Source organism: Ictidomys tridecemlineatus, chromosome 5 (assembly GCF_052094955.1).
Source record: "Ictidomys tridecemlineatus isolate mIctTri1 chromosome 5, mIctTri1.hap1, whole genome shotgun sequence".
Taxonomy (NCBI): Eukaryota; Metazoa; Chordata; class Mammalia; order Rodentia; family Sciuridae; genus Ictidomys; species Ictidomys tridecemlineatus.
Genome location: NC_135481.1, coordinates 55,265,488 through 55,281,569, shown reverse-complemented (window position 1 = coordinate 55,281,569; position 16,082 = coordinate 55,265,488). Strand labels below are relative to the sequence as shown.

Here is a 16,082-nt window from a genome sequence, read left to right as displayed (position 1 = left end):
TCATCCCAGTCCTATGTGTTTTGTGTTGACTTTCTCTGGGGGTTGGGGGAATGTTAAAAAAAAAACATAGAAATTTATAATCAGAAATTCACATCAAATGCCATAATTCATCCATTGAAGGCATTCATGTTCATTTCCAATGTGTAGCTATTTATGAAGATTAATTCAAGATTGTTTAGGATCTTTTACACTCAGTGACCTATGGTCATCTTTAGTATCATTGATTTCCTTGTGTCAGATAGAACAAAGCCATTATCTTGAAAAGTGACTAATAACTGACTGGGTGGGTGGGTTTATTGGCACAAAAAAAGAAATAGTAAGAAATTAATTATGACTTTTTTATCCCCACTGTGAAAATTTTATCTAAACTAAACCTACAAGATGTTTTTCTTTAACAATTTTAATGTATCTTCTTCACTTTAATTTCCTCCTCATCAAAAACAGTTGTTCTTAATGCCTGTTACACATTAGAATCACCTAGGGAGCTTTAAAAGCCAAAGGATGCCTGGGTCCTACCCTAGAGATCCTCATTTATTTGAGCCAAGCATTGGCAGTATTTTTTAAACAGTCCTCAAGTGAGTTTAATATGCAACGAGGGTTGCAGCCACTGGTGGGTAATAATCCATGGGACAGCAGAGGTCCAGGATACCAATGATGGCAAGGGTGTGATCTAGGAAAAGCTGAGAATACAGTTAAAAAGAAGTCGGTGTAACACCATTGAAAATGTCCTCAGGAAGTATTAGGAAGTGAGCTTTTTTTTTTTTTTTTTTTTTTTTGAGAGGAAATACATAATGTGAGCTTTAGATATCTGATTTCAGGGGGAAATTGCAGCAGATTGAATATTCCATGAAGATTCCACTGAAATTAATTACAATGTGTCATAAAAACTAAAATACAAGTGCAAAAGGGTCTCTATGTATCTGTTTATATAATCTTGATAAAATCATTTCAGCTATGGACAAGAATGTTTAAATGCTAAAGTCTATAGTATATTATGTTACAGATACCACTTCTAGCTTAAGATTTATTGACCAAAAAGGGGTTAATAAATCAAAGCATATTCTACTCAGTGAAAACAAAATGAGCTAAAACAATAATCTAATGCAATAGATAGATAGATAGATAGATAGATAGATAGATAGATAGATAGATAATAACTTACAGGGCCCAAAAATACTAATATTTATAGGGTACATTTCCCACTTGCTTTACTTAAATTGTTGTGCTTAATCCTCTCAGATCCTGAGATGTAGGTTTCATTATCCTCATTTACAGGTGATGACAGGCCTCTCTCAGGGACACAGCTAGTGATGCCAGAGGCCTTCACTTCTCACTGTTCTGCCATCTGCCCCTGAGGTAGATGGCTTTTCCCCTAATGCCTTTCTAAAGATATGAATTATCTGTGCAATGGCAATTGTGCGGGCTTAACAACTCCCTGTTTTCATTGTTGCCAAATGAAAAACTCAGTTTTCATTTTACCAGACATGTCACTTGATGTTTCCAGTTTACTCTTGGACATCATGAGGGTTGGAGGAGTTGAGTGACTTGCCCAATATTTTGTGATAAGTAGCAAATGAAGTAGTAAAAGCTGACTCCTTTGGCTTCCAATCCCGCATGCGCCCCACACCAACACAGGCCACCTGTGTTACTAATGCTGCGTTACAGGAAATGAACTCCTCTCTATCTCCTCTGAGACATTTTCACGGAAGTTCTTTTTTGTTTAAATAAAACAAGCCTTAGCAGCTCGAGGCAGGGATCTTGCCCGGTTTCCACCATGGTTGTTTTGGTCCTCACTTCATCGTCCTGAATTCAGTTGCTGTCCTAAGCTCCTGTGGCATGCCTTCTCTTCACTTGGCTTCCATGACATCACTCTTCTGTATAGAGGAGGAAATGGAGGGTTTTAAGGCTGAGAGGATCAGTGATTCACCCCAGGACATAACTGAGTCCTGAACAGGGCACTCTGATCCTAAAGCCTACATATTTTTTTTTTCCTACACAAATGATAACGATGCCAGGGAGCAAAATTTCATCAGAACTATCCATCCATGTGATTCCATCTGTACTCTAAAGATATTAATTTTCCTCCCAGATTTCCCTATGCTAACAGATTCACCTAGTAGGATGCTTAGGAATGGGGGCTGATACCTGTTGTGCTTGGGGTTAAGGGTGGGCCTCATCTCCTAGTGGACTGTGTGTGGCAGTTTGTCACTGCCACTCTAGCATGTGGGTTATTGTGGAGGATGGAACTCTTCCTGGAGAAGACAATCAAATCTTGTAGAAATTCAATGCTGGCTTACAATGCCTTGTGGGAATGCTTGAGAGCAATCTGTTCTGAAAGGTGCTCATTGGAAACATTAGAGTCAAGCAGCACAGAATCCACAATGGACCTGTCTGTTGGAGGTACAGTCTTCAGGATATCTAATCTTTTTTTCTGAAAATAATCAAGTATATCTCACAACCAAATTTCTCACCTTCTCAACCTGATCTCTAAATTGTGTGCATATTTGGCCCCATATATTATTTACAAATTTCACTTTTCCGGTTTTTATGGAAGTATACTCAGCCATTTGAAGAAACATGGCTGCTTTGTAATTAAGCTCATAATCTGAAAGCTAAGAATTTGACATGAGTCTTGAAAAATCATCTTCTGCCTGAGCAACAGCTATAAAAATGGCTTTAAAGGTTTGATAGTTATATTCTAAATTTATAACATATATTTCAAATAAGAAAATTGTTAGTTTTAAAACTTAGAAGTATACAGTTCTAATTTCCCAAAATATTTGAGCTGTATCTTTTAAGTTGAATCTGAGACAGGTTGTATTGTTGTTTCATGAAACGGAACTCTTCCTTATTTCCTATATTGCCAAAGGGGAGGGGGAAATTCTAACATTACTTACAAGTTCTTTGCCAAAACTAGTATTAATTTTGAACAAATGAAAAGTGCAAATGTGACAGATTCTACTCTTTACCCCAATTATGACTTTATCACAATTAAATACATTTCAGAGTGGACAGGTTTCAAATGTGGTCATATTTTATCTCCTTCCTTCAAGAGACTGTTCACCAAATTGCAGATGAGCAAACCTCAACTCTAATAATAACCAACATCAGGAAGAGCATAACATTTAATGATTGAGACAGAGGTATGATGAGAGATCATTGCTTTTCTTATATCTATAGTTTAAAAAAAAACTTTACCATTTTTACCATTACAATCTTGATCAAAAAATTAAATATATTCTTTTTTGAAAAAAATTGCTGTCTTCCTTCATGGTTCTTTTCTCTTCCACTACTATGATAGATTTTCAGAAAGTGGACACAGACTTAAAATACTTTGGTTATTAGGACTGATGACCAAAAGACCAAATGAACAGTTTTATATTTTGATCTGGTCAGAAAGCTTGAAGAAAGGAAAAATAAATCAAGACACTCTTTCTTTGTGTCTCATCCACCTTGTTTGCAAAGCCTGGTTTTTTCCCTCTGTATGGTTATTTCTTCCTTAGATCTCAGGGCAAACTGTAAATGAACCTCCTAGCTTTGCTAGAGCTTTTGCAGACCAAGCTGGCCAACTGTCTGAAATACGTGGCCCTGCCCATTTCACCTCTTGATCAGACCCTCCAGCATGGCAACCCCGGGCCTAGGTATCATCATGTTGATATCACAGCAGGGAGATGCTGGGAGTGCTACCATCCTAACCATGAGAACTAGCAAACAGAAATCCTATTCACTTTCACACAGTAAGGCCTATGTGAATAGGTCTTGCCTTTGGTCTAACCTGAGGAATAGCCATTGGGAAACAGTGCACTGGCTTTTGTCTGTCATGAGACAAAAGTACTAGAGATTGCTGTAGGCTGAGCCTTTGACAATCAAATTCTTCATCTCCTTTAGTTCTACCAAAGCTCCATTTAGGGTAGTGGGTTGAATGCTATGCTCTTTTATTGTCGATAGGAAACACCAGCCTTTGTTTGTCTTCTCTTTCAAAACATCCACAGAGTTATTGAGACATCTAGAAATAGTGTTGGCATTTTTTCTCTCCACAGTCATATTGGCTGTATTTAAGAGGTATGAGGGAAGGGCTGGGAAAATGAAATCCGTGTAACTGTCTTCCCAGCAAAAGTCCTTGCCAGCAGCTTCCCCTCTGGTTTAGTGCTCCTAAATTAGCCTTTAAAATTTCAATCTTTGTGTAAGAATCTTGATAAATGAAATTCATACATTACTTGAATAGAAAATGTCACCTTTGAAGGTCTCTGTGTATGTTTCAAGTATTTTATTACATTTACTTCCATTATATTTCTCTTTTCATGTAAAATAAGGGAAGATTAAAGTAGGGAAAGTTACTTCTGTTTCTTCTTGTTCACATATTTTGTTTGCCACATGAAAGTCACTCAGAAACTGGCTTCCAACACTGGGTTGGAGAGAGATGAGGTTTGTGAGTCTCCTCATTCTGTTCATAGGGTAGTCAGATATCATAGTCAGATAACTCAAAGTTTGCTAAAAAGTAAAGTCAATAGCATATCATGTGTCAATAATTCTTTTGTTGGAATGCTGATATTTCTACAAGCAGGGATTTCTTACAGTTCTCACTTTGCCTTTTTAAAAGTAGCCTTTTTAAAATGACAAGCTAACTTGTCATTTTCTTGATCTTTTCTGGACCAAGATGTAATATAAATATACAATGTAATGCCATAATGCAGACAATTGTGCACAATTTATTGCCATTTCATATTATCTACTTATAGCACATTTTGTCTTGTAAATAATTTATGAATAGCTGCAACACTGTCTTTTCAGTTCTTGCATTTTTAATAAACTTATGAATACTGCAGCCACTATTGGGTCATGTAATTGAATGTGTCTAAAATAGTTTCCCAAACCAAAACTTCAGACTGCACTAAAGGACTTCCTAGAAATTTGACTTAGGAGTTAATTTCTATTTAGCTATTAATTCTAACCTTGAATTGCTTCTCTTATTTTTTCTTTTCTGTTGTTAACTAGATTCTGGAAAATGAGGGGATAACTGGTTCTGGTATTTTGGGTTTTTGGTATTGAGATTCTTCAAATCTGTCAGTTCACCCTTAACTGCATTTATTCTAAGATTGTCCCAAGTTGGCTTCCGTATATGCTCTTATCTGTGGTTGGGGACCAAAATGACATTACTAGAGTCCATTTATCAAGTTCACAGGACTCAGTGATGCATCATTTCAAAGCCAAAGTGTTGCCTCTCAGTTTTTGGCAAAGTAGCTTTGATTTTTTTATAATTGTCAAAGTAACATACAGTAATATACCTGTCCTAGTGAGTGGGTTTAGTGACTGTGTGCTCAGATGTTTAAATTCTCACCTGGATTTTCTGTGTTAGGAGGATACTTTTTAAAAGAAAATAAAACCTATTTATATTTCATTGTACTCAAAGACCATTTGAGAATAATTTGTTGCAGTTACAGAATTGCTTGCATTTTTCTTTCTTGAGTTCTAAGTAAACTTTATTGAAATACCTTCTCTCCTACATCAGGTAGTGTCTTAGTCCATTTTCTGTTGTTAATATCACAACAAAATGGGTAAGATTTAAAGAAAAGAGGTTTATTTGGGCACATGGTTCTAGAGGTCCAAGGTTGAGGGCCTACATCTGGTGATGACCTTCTTGCTGACAAAGTCCCCAGGCAGTGCAGGGTATCCCATGGCAAGAGACAGGAGCACACACATTTGTGTCTGTATGTCCTGGTCTCTCCCTCTCTTCTTCTAAAGGCACCAGTTTTCAATCAGTCTTCAGTCTAATGACCTTATCTAATTCTAATCCCCTCCCCAAAGCCCCCATTCTAAAAATACCATGGTCAGATTAAGTTTCCACCTTTGTAATTCTTCGCAATAAACATTAAAATGCAAAGTGAATTTCAGCTGGGACAGACTGTATTCAAGCCACAGCAGGTACAATAAAGCTTCCTACACAAATTTACATCATTCTAAGCAAAAATAAAATGTGAAAACTCGGCATTTACACAGCAGATTCAGTGCATAGAACCTCTCTGATCACAACTTAGTCACCTCCTACTCTTCTCACTCCAACATCAGAGCTTCTGGCCATTTGCCTGCCACCTGATCACACATAGCTATGGCCACTGTGCTAGCCCATCAGTCCCCAACTGTCCTGTCATTCCTAGCCTGAGTCCAGGGTTGTTTGTATCAATTCTGTCCTCTTGGATTTTAGTCTTCTCCAACCCTGTGCCTTAGGTCAACTAACCTGGGTCAGCCCCACCACTCACTGATCAGAGCTCCCAGCATCTAACCTGTAGACCTTATCCACTAAAAATCCTTTATTTTAACCACACTCTCTCTGCTTTGGGGTAGCCTTTCTATTTCTTTCTTTTATATCCTTACTATATCTCTTTGTAGCAGCATTGTCCAATGGAATATAATGTGAGACACATAGATAACTTTAAACTTTCTAGTAGCCACATAAAAAATTAAATAGGTAAAATTAACTTTGCTGATATATTTTGTTTAGTCCAACATGTTCAAAAGTGTTATCCTTTCAACATGTAATTAGTATGAAACCCAGTATGTAGTCTATATTTTCAGAAAACCTCCTTTGGGACCAGCCACAGTCAAGTGCTTTACCCAATTGTACAGTTCAACACAGATCTTACCCTTGTGAAGCCATACGGTCTAACCTCCTCAGTCTCAGGAAGGCCTTATGACTCATTTTCCAAGGAGAATTTGAATTGATTTACCTGAAGCCACTTTAGGTAAAGTTTACTTCCTGTCCATCTTAACACAATGTAGCCACACACATCCCTTCCCTGAATGTCTCTCCCATCCCTTCTTTCTTCTCCCTTCTTTGAAAAGAGCTGTGACTAATTAATTCCATCCTTTCCTGCCCTCTGAGACTTTGCTTTAATCAAATATCTTCTCTTTCCAGAATCCTCACCCCTCCTTTTGCACCAACATTCCCAGATTTTGCTCAAACTGAAGGATTACTTGTTGCTGCTACTCACTACATCTTCTTTATTACTGTGAATTAACTCCCACCACTTTCGCAACCCCTTACAGTGGGCTCCCACCCCCACTCCTCCTAACACTGCTCTCTGCTGGCTCTAAATTCAGTGTTCCTTGCTAACCCTTTAGAAAATTTCTTCTTCCTGGCTGCTCTAACCTACTTACTGTGGTTGCCCTTTCTAACACTAAGGACTTTCTATGGTTTCATCCTAAATTGCATCTGTAGCCTCCCATTGGAGATTTCCTCCACACTCGTGGCTGCAATCATTTCTACCCCAAATACATCCAATTGGAAACATTCTACCCCATTTACCAAATCTCAGTCCTACATTTCCAGTTGCCTACTGTACAAATTCATCTGAATTTTAATAGATTTGTGACATTAAGGACCATCTTAACTCTGGGATACTGTGATAAAGCCAAAAAAAAAATCATGTAAGTTCCAGGCTTTTAAAAAATTAGTTAGCATGGTGTGTAATTATCAGCCTTAATGCATCCGTAATTGCTATCTCATCTCTGCCCCAGGTTGTGTCAAAATGCCTGGCTTCCACGTCATCATGTCAGAATCTGGTTTAAAAACAAGTGTCATCTTTCCTCCAAGTCAATTCACCCTCAAATTCCCTATTTTTTCCAGTGATGTTAATCTCTCAGTCACCAGGCTTTGAAATGCTGCTTTCACCCTTAATGAGATCTGATTCCTTTTTTCCCCAGCTAATTAGTCACCATTCTTGTCAACTAATCCTTTATAATATTTCCTTTTATCCACCCCATCTCCTTTACCAATTATTCCTCATGTTTATAAACCATCCCATGCCCTCTTCCCTCATCAATTTCAGCACACTCCATCCAAATTCAACTTTTGCCACCATTGACAAAACAAAACATATTGGCATCAAGTCAAGCTTTCTTTCAATGGGTGTTCGATGATTCCCGTTTTTACCCTAAGTTCCCTTAAAAAGGAGCATCATTTTATGATTGCTGGATTCTTATGCTTCCTAGATAATGGATGATCAATAACTATGGGTAATGACTAGTTTTCACTTAAAAGCTAGTTTTCACTTTAAATAGCTAGTTCTGAAGGCAGTTTTAAATTTAATCAAGTTGTCCAAAATCAATTTTGCATGACTTTTGGGGACATTTAACATACAGTAGGAGAGAAGCATAAAATTTAGGAGTTGGTTGGGCTTCTTGTACTACCTAGTCAGTATATAAGTTTTTTAACTTTTAACTTCCTGGCTTGATAGATTACCAGTCTAATGAAGTTCATCATGGAGTTTAAATGAGGCTATATATGCAAATGCTTTGAACATTTCAGAGTTTGTGTAAATAGATAATCTTGTCACAGAGTACCCAGAATCCACCGCCCATTGCCTTAAGATACTTCTTCTGTTACGCTCCTAAGTAAAAGACTCTTGGAACTTCACAGATTGTTTGGAAGCCTCACTGGAAGATGATGACTCTTCACCAAACTAATGTGATTTGGCTAACCTCTCTGTCCACAGAGTCTTTCAGGAGAGCCCAAACTGGGTGCCCATCTTCTCAGCTCTTTGAACAGGTGACTAGAGTTGTAGAAGGCTTTTCTAGAAGTTATGCCATTGTTGGCAGGTGTTAGGCAATCCATTCAGTGGGAATTAGCTTGAAAACAGCTAATTCTGTCTCCTCTTTGTCTGAAAACTATTTGTACGGTTTCCTATACCCCTATATATATATCACAGGTGTGTAAACCACCTCCCCCAGCACTAAGAGTACCTCCTTCAGCAAAACTCATGCTGCCTTCTCATGCATTGACTTCCAGATGTGCTTGCTGTCTGAGTCTGTGGGCATCGTAAAACAGATTACAATTTATCTCTTATTTGTTTGCATTTTTTTTTTGCTTTTTGCAATTCGTTTATTTTTATGTCCTTAACGCTGGCACATAACCAGGCACTTAGTTCTTGATCAGTGAGTAAGTGTATAGGAAGACACAGTTCAGTGATACCTCTAAACGGTGGTGTTTCATTCTCTTATTTATTCCCATTTGCCTCTCCTCTTGCACCAAATAGAGTAAATACTAGAGACTCCAGGTTCCCAAAGGTCCCTTAGCCCTGCTGGTCTAGACCTAGGCCCAGGCCCATTTTCACCTCTGCCTCTGGACCCACTCAACCCCAGGCTTCTGTGGAAATCCCTCTTCTTCCCTTCTATCCTTTCTCCTCAGGGGTCCAGCGGTTTACTGCAGGTGTATCTTCCAAAAGATCCTCTCATTTGCCTGAAAATTATTATTATTATTATTATTTGGTACTGGGGATTGAATCCAGGGGCACTCAACCACTAAGCCACATCCCCTGCCCTATTTTCTAATTTATTTAAAAACAGGGTATCCCTGAGTTGCTTAGCACCTCACCATTGCTGAGGCTAGCTTTGAACTTGTGATCCTCCTGCCTCAGCCTCCAGAGCCGCTGGGATTATAGGCGTGTGCTACCTACCGCGCCCAGCCAAAATGATTATATTTTGATATTCTATCCTCAAAAACTCTTTTAAAAGGAGAATTATTTTGGTGAACTCATTTGAACTGTATTGTTGACAAGCAAATCTTTAATATTGTCTTATTCCCGCATCTTTTGCATTAAATAAAGATCATGATGATGACAGCCACTTTGAAGATAGAAAAGGGGTTATTCAAAGGAATGAATTTCTAATAGTCAGTGTGACTGGTAATTGGGGCAAGCAGAAGAAAGAAGCTTTAGAGAAGCAATACTCTCCTTGGTCTCTGGAAACCTACATGTAAGATTGGCCTTCCTCAAAAGAGAAAAAAATTATATATATATATATATACACACACACATATATTTATATTAATATATTTACATATATATTTATGTGTATATATATATATATATATATATATATATATATATATATATATTTCCCACTCCAAAACATGCTTGCAAGCCTCTCCTCTCCTCTATGTTATACATTGTAGAAGTGCTGCGGGAGAAAACAAACCATGTTTTTGCCCAACAATGGCTGCTTACTAGAATCTTTGAGTTAATGTCTTTGGTGGAACACAGTGGTGGTGGATAGGGAATAAATTCTCTTCCCAGCTTCATACTGCCAGAGATGTCCTCAGCCTATTATAAACGGCCTCTTATTTCTCAACCCCTGATCTGCACCCAACCAGCCAGAGGCAAGCCTGCTGTGAGCAAGGGGTTTCTATGTGAAGGGTATGTCTTTAGCCTTGGACTGTCACTAATGTTTGTGACAACAATACAGATTGAACAACCCTAAAAGAAAAATACAAAATCCAAAACTTTTTGAGTGTCAATGCAACCACACAAGTGAAAAATTCCACACCATGACACTATTTCATGCACAGAATATTAAAAATAGCATCTAATGTTACCCTTCAAGACTATGGGTATAAGGGGTACATAAAATATAAATGAATTTCATGTTTAGACTTGGATCACATCCCCAAGATATCTCATCATGTATATTCAACTGTTTCCAAATCCAAAAATTATCCAAAATACTTCTAGTCCCAGGCATTTTGGACAAGGAATATTCAATCTGTATGGCTCTTTCAGCTAACTGCACACTCATGAATAATGGGACAGGTATGTGCACTGTGCTCCCTGCTTTCTTCAACATGGTTCCTTTGAGCAAATGACTGGAATCTAAATCCAAACCAGGTGTTTCCAGGTACAGTACATGGGAAGCTGACAGTCTAAGCCACTACAGCTTACATCTGACTGTCATATGGGAAATTTGTTTCTTATTTTCTCATCTGGAGAATTGATATGACATTCAATAAAGACCATTTGCTACTTGCTTAATAGGATAATGAACTTGCAGAGATTCTTCAGTAAGGCTTGCATGCTTTTTTTCATATCCTGGTAACTCAAATATTCAAAATATTTCCATTTGTATTACAAATTTGAAGCAGTGGCTTTATTTATTTATTTTTGGTACTGGAATTGAACCCAGAGGTTCTTTACTACTAAGTCACATCCCCAGCCCTTTTTTTTTTTCCTTTTTTATTTGGAGACAGGATCCTGCCAAGTTGCTTAAGAGCTCACTAATTGCTGAGGCTGGCTTTGAACTTGCAATCTTCCTGCCTCAGCCCACCGAGTTGCTGAGATTACAGGCATGTGCCGCCACACCTGGTTAGCTCTATTCTTTTGAACTTAGTTTTTTGTTTATACATTGAAAGATAATGATAACTGAATGATATATGTGATATAGATTTTAAAGCTTGCATTCCTGGCTTTTCAAATCATAGAATGTAAGCAAACAAATCATGTGCAAAAGCTCAATCCAAATATCAGCTCCAGGGTTTGTCAAGACAGCCACTAGCCCTGCAGTTTTGCCTGTGTTTAGAGGCCACGGTCTTGCAGAACTCTCTCTGTGTTCCAAAAATACCACTCCCTCCAAACTTCTATTTTCATGATTGCTGCCCTTTCTGATCAGCATGGACCTTTTTATATGACCGATATATATATCTACAGGCCGTCACTGAGACATAAAATTGTCAGCAGGGCATGAAGATGTGCACATAATCAATGACATCCACAGGATGTCAGGTACTTCACAGAATCCTCTATTTGAAAGCCACATAATTCCAGCCTCTGAATAGATGCTGTAGCCCATGGAAATATACCCATAGAGAGATGGTGACTGGAGTCTTTGTGAATTTGTGAACTATCCCCAGCAATGGAAAAGAGTTTTCCAAACTGAAATGGAGTGTCAGTAAGTGCCCTTTGGTGCAGCCATCTGTCCACTGGCTTGCATTTAGGAATCCAAATGCCCAGTGGGAACCTGCTGTACTGGCAGCTGGGTGGACAGAACCAGCAGCTTACTTCTGGCACTGCTAGAGTTCAGTGGTGTGTGTGTTTGTGTCCCCTCCCCACAGCTATCGACCTGCTGTACTGGCGGGACATCAAGCAGACTGGGATCGTGTTTGGGAGCTTCCTGCTGCTGCTCTTCTCCCTGACTCAGTTCAGCGTGGTGAGCGTCGTGGCCTACCTGGCCTTGGCTGCTCTCTCAGCCACCATCAGTTTCCGCATCTACAAGTCTGTCTTACAAGCTGTGCAGAAAACCGACGAGGGCCACCCTTTCAAGTGAGTGTCCCCACCTGCCCAGCAAGCCCTGCCTTCCCAGGCTCCTCCTCTGCCCCCACTCCAACCCACAGGTGCACTGGGGCATGTTTCTCTGAGACCCATCAGACCTCCTAGAGTCTCACCTAATACCTTGGCTTTACTATCTAACACTGTTGGTGGATTTCTGAAACAAAATTCCTTATTCTTATTCTAATACTTATTGCTGTGTTGAGTTTTTGTACTTTCATTACCAAAAGTAATCATAATCCATTATATTTGTATAATAATTTATCATTGAAAGAGTACTCCATCAATTACTAATTCCCCCCACTCTATAAAGAAGGCTGGGCAGACATTATAATCCCTCTTTACAGGTGGAAAAACTGGAGTTCCAAGAAGCAAAATGACACTCGCAAGGTCACATGTCCAGTAAATAACACAGAACAAGAGCTAGGGTGTTTGATTTTTATTTCCATGCTGTCTCTGAAAATTTAAGACCAAAGAGCCAACTATCTGAGGGGTCCAAGGCTCATGAACAATCTTATCATATGCCCTCCTCTGAATTTTTCTACTGGGGAAATATAATTGGAATGAGTATTGAAAAGAAGGAAAATTTTTTTAAAGAGAGGCAATCTATTAAGAAAGAGGACACATGCAAGGGGATAGAGGGCAGTGTTAGCCCGGCCAGCAGGAACCACCCAGCTCCACCAAAGTTTATCCTCTGACTTGAAAACTCAGACACTCAGAGCATTGGCCATCAGTACCACCCCCTCATCTGTTGGCTGGCCCCAGAATGCAAGCTTACCAAGGTTGTCCTCACCTCTGTAAACAACCAAGGGACAGTTCTGAGTCCTAACTGAGACATGTAGGTACTACTGCAGAATGGCTTCTGAACGGCCCTGGGTATTCACTGATGCCACCTCTCTATCTGTCCTGGCTCTCCCTCACCAAGGCTTCAGTGGCACCGGGCTCTTCACAGGGAAAACGATGCCTGTTTGCAGGTGCTGTGGACAAAGGGAAAAGACTGCTCTCCGACATTTCTTCCCAGCCTCTCCTGACTCAGTGTCAGACAGTGTTACCATGTGGGTTACAGTGTTATTGTCCTTCTAATGCTGAGTCAGTGGGTCTTCGGGGCTAGAGCCTGGCCACACAAGTGGCATACACAACACCTACTTGAGTGGACCTCACTGGTGACCAGTCCACATCTTCATCCTTCTCCCTGTCCCAGTCTCTCCCTTCATCATCCAACATTCAGTGTGTTCAACCACGCTGTTCCCACCACATTTTTGGCCCCCAGGCTACCACATGGGGGGACTTAGCTCTCATTTGACTTATTCCTTCTCATACCTGGTTATTCTTCCTTCAGAGGACAGATTTAAAATATTAAAATTTCCTTTGGCGGAGTCATTTTGATCATTAAAAGGAACACCTGACTCAGTATATTCTGAATCAGAGCACACTATCTATACAGATCACTATTTTTTCCTTTTCCTTCTTTCTTTTTTCTAAAGGAAAGAAGAGCCATCACATTTAAATGTAAACTCCCTGAATTAGTTCAGGCTGCTTTAACAAACTACTATAAATTGGGTGGCTTAAACACAGAAATTCATTTCTCACAGTTGTGGAGGCTGCGAAGTCTCAAACCAGAAGCCCACATGGTTGGGTTGCAGACTGCTGTCTTCTGATTGTGTCCTCACAAGGCAGAAAGAGGGGAAAAGAGCTCTGAGGGGTCCCTGTGATGAGGGCTTCTTCCTCTTAACCTAAGCACCTACCAAAGACCCCACATCATAATTCCATCCATCACTGGAGGTGAGAATTCCAACATATGAATTTTGAGGGGACACAGCCTTCAGTCCACAACATTCCTTACAACTCAGGCCAAGTGTTGCTTTGCCCTTTTCTTCTCCACTCCCAGAGATAAGCAGGCCTTTAAGAACTCCAAGAGTTTCCCTCTAAGGAGGCAAAGTGCCCTCTTGAAAGAGCAGAGGCAGGAAACAGGAGGACAGCTGGACCTCTGCACAGAAGCATGGCCAAGCAGAGGAACCTTAGGTTGCGTTTTTAATATATTTTTATTTTATAAGTAAATATATTGCATTTGGTATATTTTAGCAACCCATGAGTTAAATTTAACAAATTAAAAGTCCCCGTTCTAAAAGTACCATTCACTCACTAGAACCAATGAGCATTTTAATATGATCCAGGTCTCTTGAGTTTCCAGTGCTCCCTAGATAAACTTGGATATAAGTTATAGAATTTAAACATGCATTCTTCAGAGTTTTAATGAGGAACAATAATTGGCAGCTAGGATTTTCAAATAGCTCAGTTATTTAAAGAAGACTATGCTTTCCATGCAGTCATGTAGAATTTAGCAAATGAACTGTTTTGCATTGTTTTTTTCCCCTCCAGTCCCAGCCAGTTTCTGTGAATTATCAGCTCAGGCTGTAATGCTATCTTCAGTGGACAGAAATAGTCATAATGCTCTCCCATCCCTGTTCATGTGTTCCCCATGCTCAGGAAGCCGGAGAGTATGGTGCCCTTTAGCCACTGACATGACCCTTAGAGTTGGCCACCCACTGCCTCAGATGAGAGAAGGAACATTCACCTGCCCCCCCCCCCCCGTGTGCCTGCCTGTGTGCCGTCCCTCTGATGGGGTTCTCTGATGCTATGGTCTGTTGACAGGGCCTACCTGGAACTTGAGATCACCCTGTCCCAGGAACAGATTCAGAAGTACACGGACTGCCTGCAGCTCTACGTGAACAGCACACTGAAAGAGCTCCGGAGGCTCTTCCTGGTCCAGGACCTGGTGGATTCCTTAAAAGTATGTTGCCTTAAGCCCTTTGCTTTATGATCTTAAGGTTTTGTTTTCCTCTAGAAGTGAAATATTAAAACTGCCACATTATGAGGAAGATTATGCTAGTTTTAGAGTCAGAAAATCTCCTGATCTATGGAATCATGGATTTCATCCCTTCATTTTATAGAAAACATAACTGTCTCTGAGAGGTTAAGACTCTTATCCAAGGTGGCCCACTCGTCTGGCAGAGCTAGGATGAACTCAAGATCATACAACTAATTCTGTTCTTTTTATTGTATATCAGGATGTCCGTCCTTAAACCATTTTTGACTCCTCACCCAATTTTCTAAAATTAATTTTAAAATAAAAATCTAGTTTCGGGAATGTAAAAATACACACATACTTCTTCATTGGAAAAAAACTCTGGACTCTACTAATGATAGATCTCTGAGTGTCCTGAGGCAGAGCCATCTGAAGGGCAGAAGTAGGCTCTAAACAGTGTGTGTGAGGACCTGGGTCCTGGGCTTTATACTCTGGTGATAACTCATCATGATTCAGCAAGGCTGTGAGCAGATTCAAGGTAGCCAGGACAAGGTCTCCGAGTTCTCTGTCCTCCATGTGTACTCTGTACATACCCTGGCAGGGGTCTTGCACTAGGGGTGGCCTGGTAACTGCTCAAGGAAGGGCAGAGGAAAAGTGAGAGATGTGTTCTTGATCCTTGAGGTAATTGGAGGGAATGGTGACTTATAGGAGTTACTTAAGGCAGAAACCAGGAGATGATGATTACCTGTCTTAGAGCTTCTCAGGTAATGTTCCCATTTGCTATGTAAAAATGGGGCTACAGCAGGGGTCGGCAATCCTTCTCTCCAAAGGACTAGATAGTAAATATTTGGGGCTTTGCAGGCAATGCTCTGCTACCCAGTTTTGTCATTGTGGCACAAAAGTAGGAAAAGACAATACAGCAGTGGAAGATTGTGACTGTGCACCAGTAAAACTGTACTGATGGACACTTAAAATTGAATTTAATATCATTTAACGTATCATTTTTTCTCTTCTTTTGATTTTATTTAACCATTGAGAAATATAAAAACCATTTTTAAATCATGGGTCCATACAGAAGCAGGTGTTAGATAGACTACCATTTCCCTCAAATGTTATAACAGCATGATCCAAAGGTCTCCAAAGAAGCTAATGACAACCTTCTTTTGGTGATTCCATGATGGACT

General features: G+C 39.7%; 1 protein-coding gene across 3 annotated transcripts in view; it reads left to right on the top strand.

Moving 5' to 3' along the window:
• Nucleotides 1-16,082, top strand: part of Rtn1 (reticulon 1) — a 223,321-nt gene that overhangs the window by 198,987 nt on the left and 8,252 nt on the right. For all 3 annotated transcript variants that reach the window (XM_021724766.3, XM_078049998.1, XM_005322755.4), the window contains 2 exons: nt 11,879-12,086; nt 14,745-14,883. In XM_021724766.3, the coding sequence (XP_021580441.1) occupies nt 11,879-12,086; nt 14,745-14,883 (347 nt within the window). The remainder of the gene's footprint in view (nt 1-11,878; nt 12,087-14,744; nt 14,884-16,082) is intronic.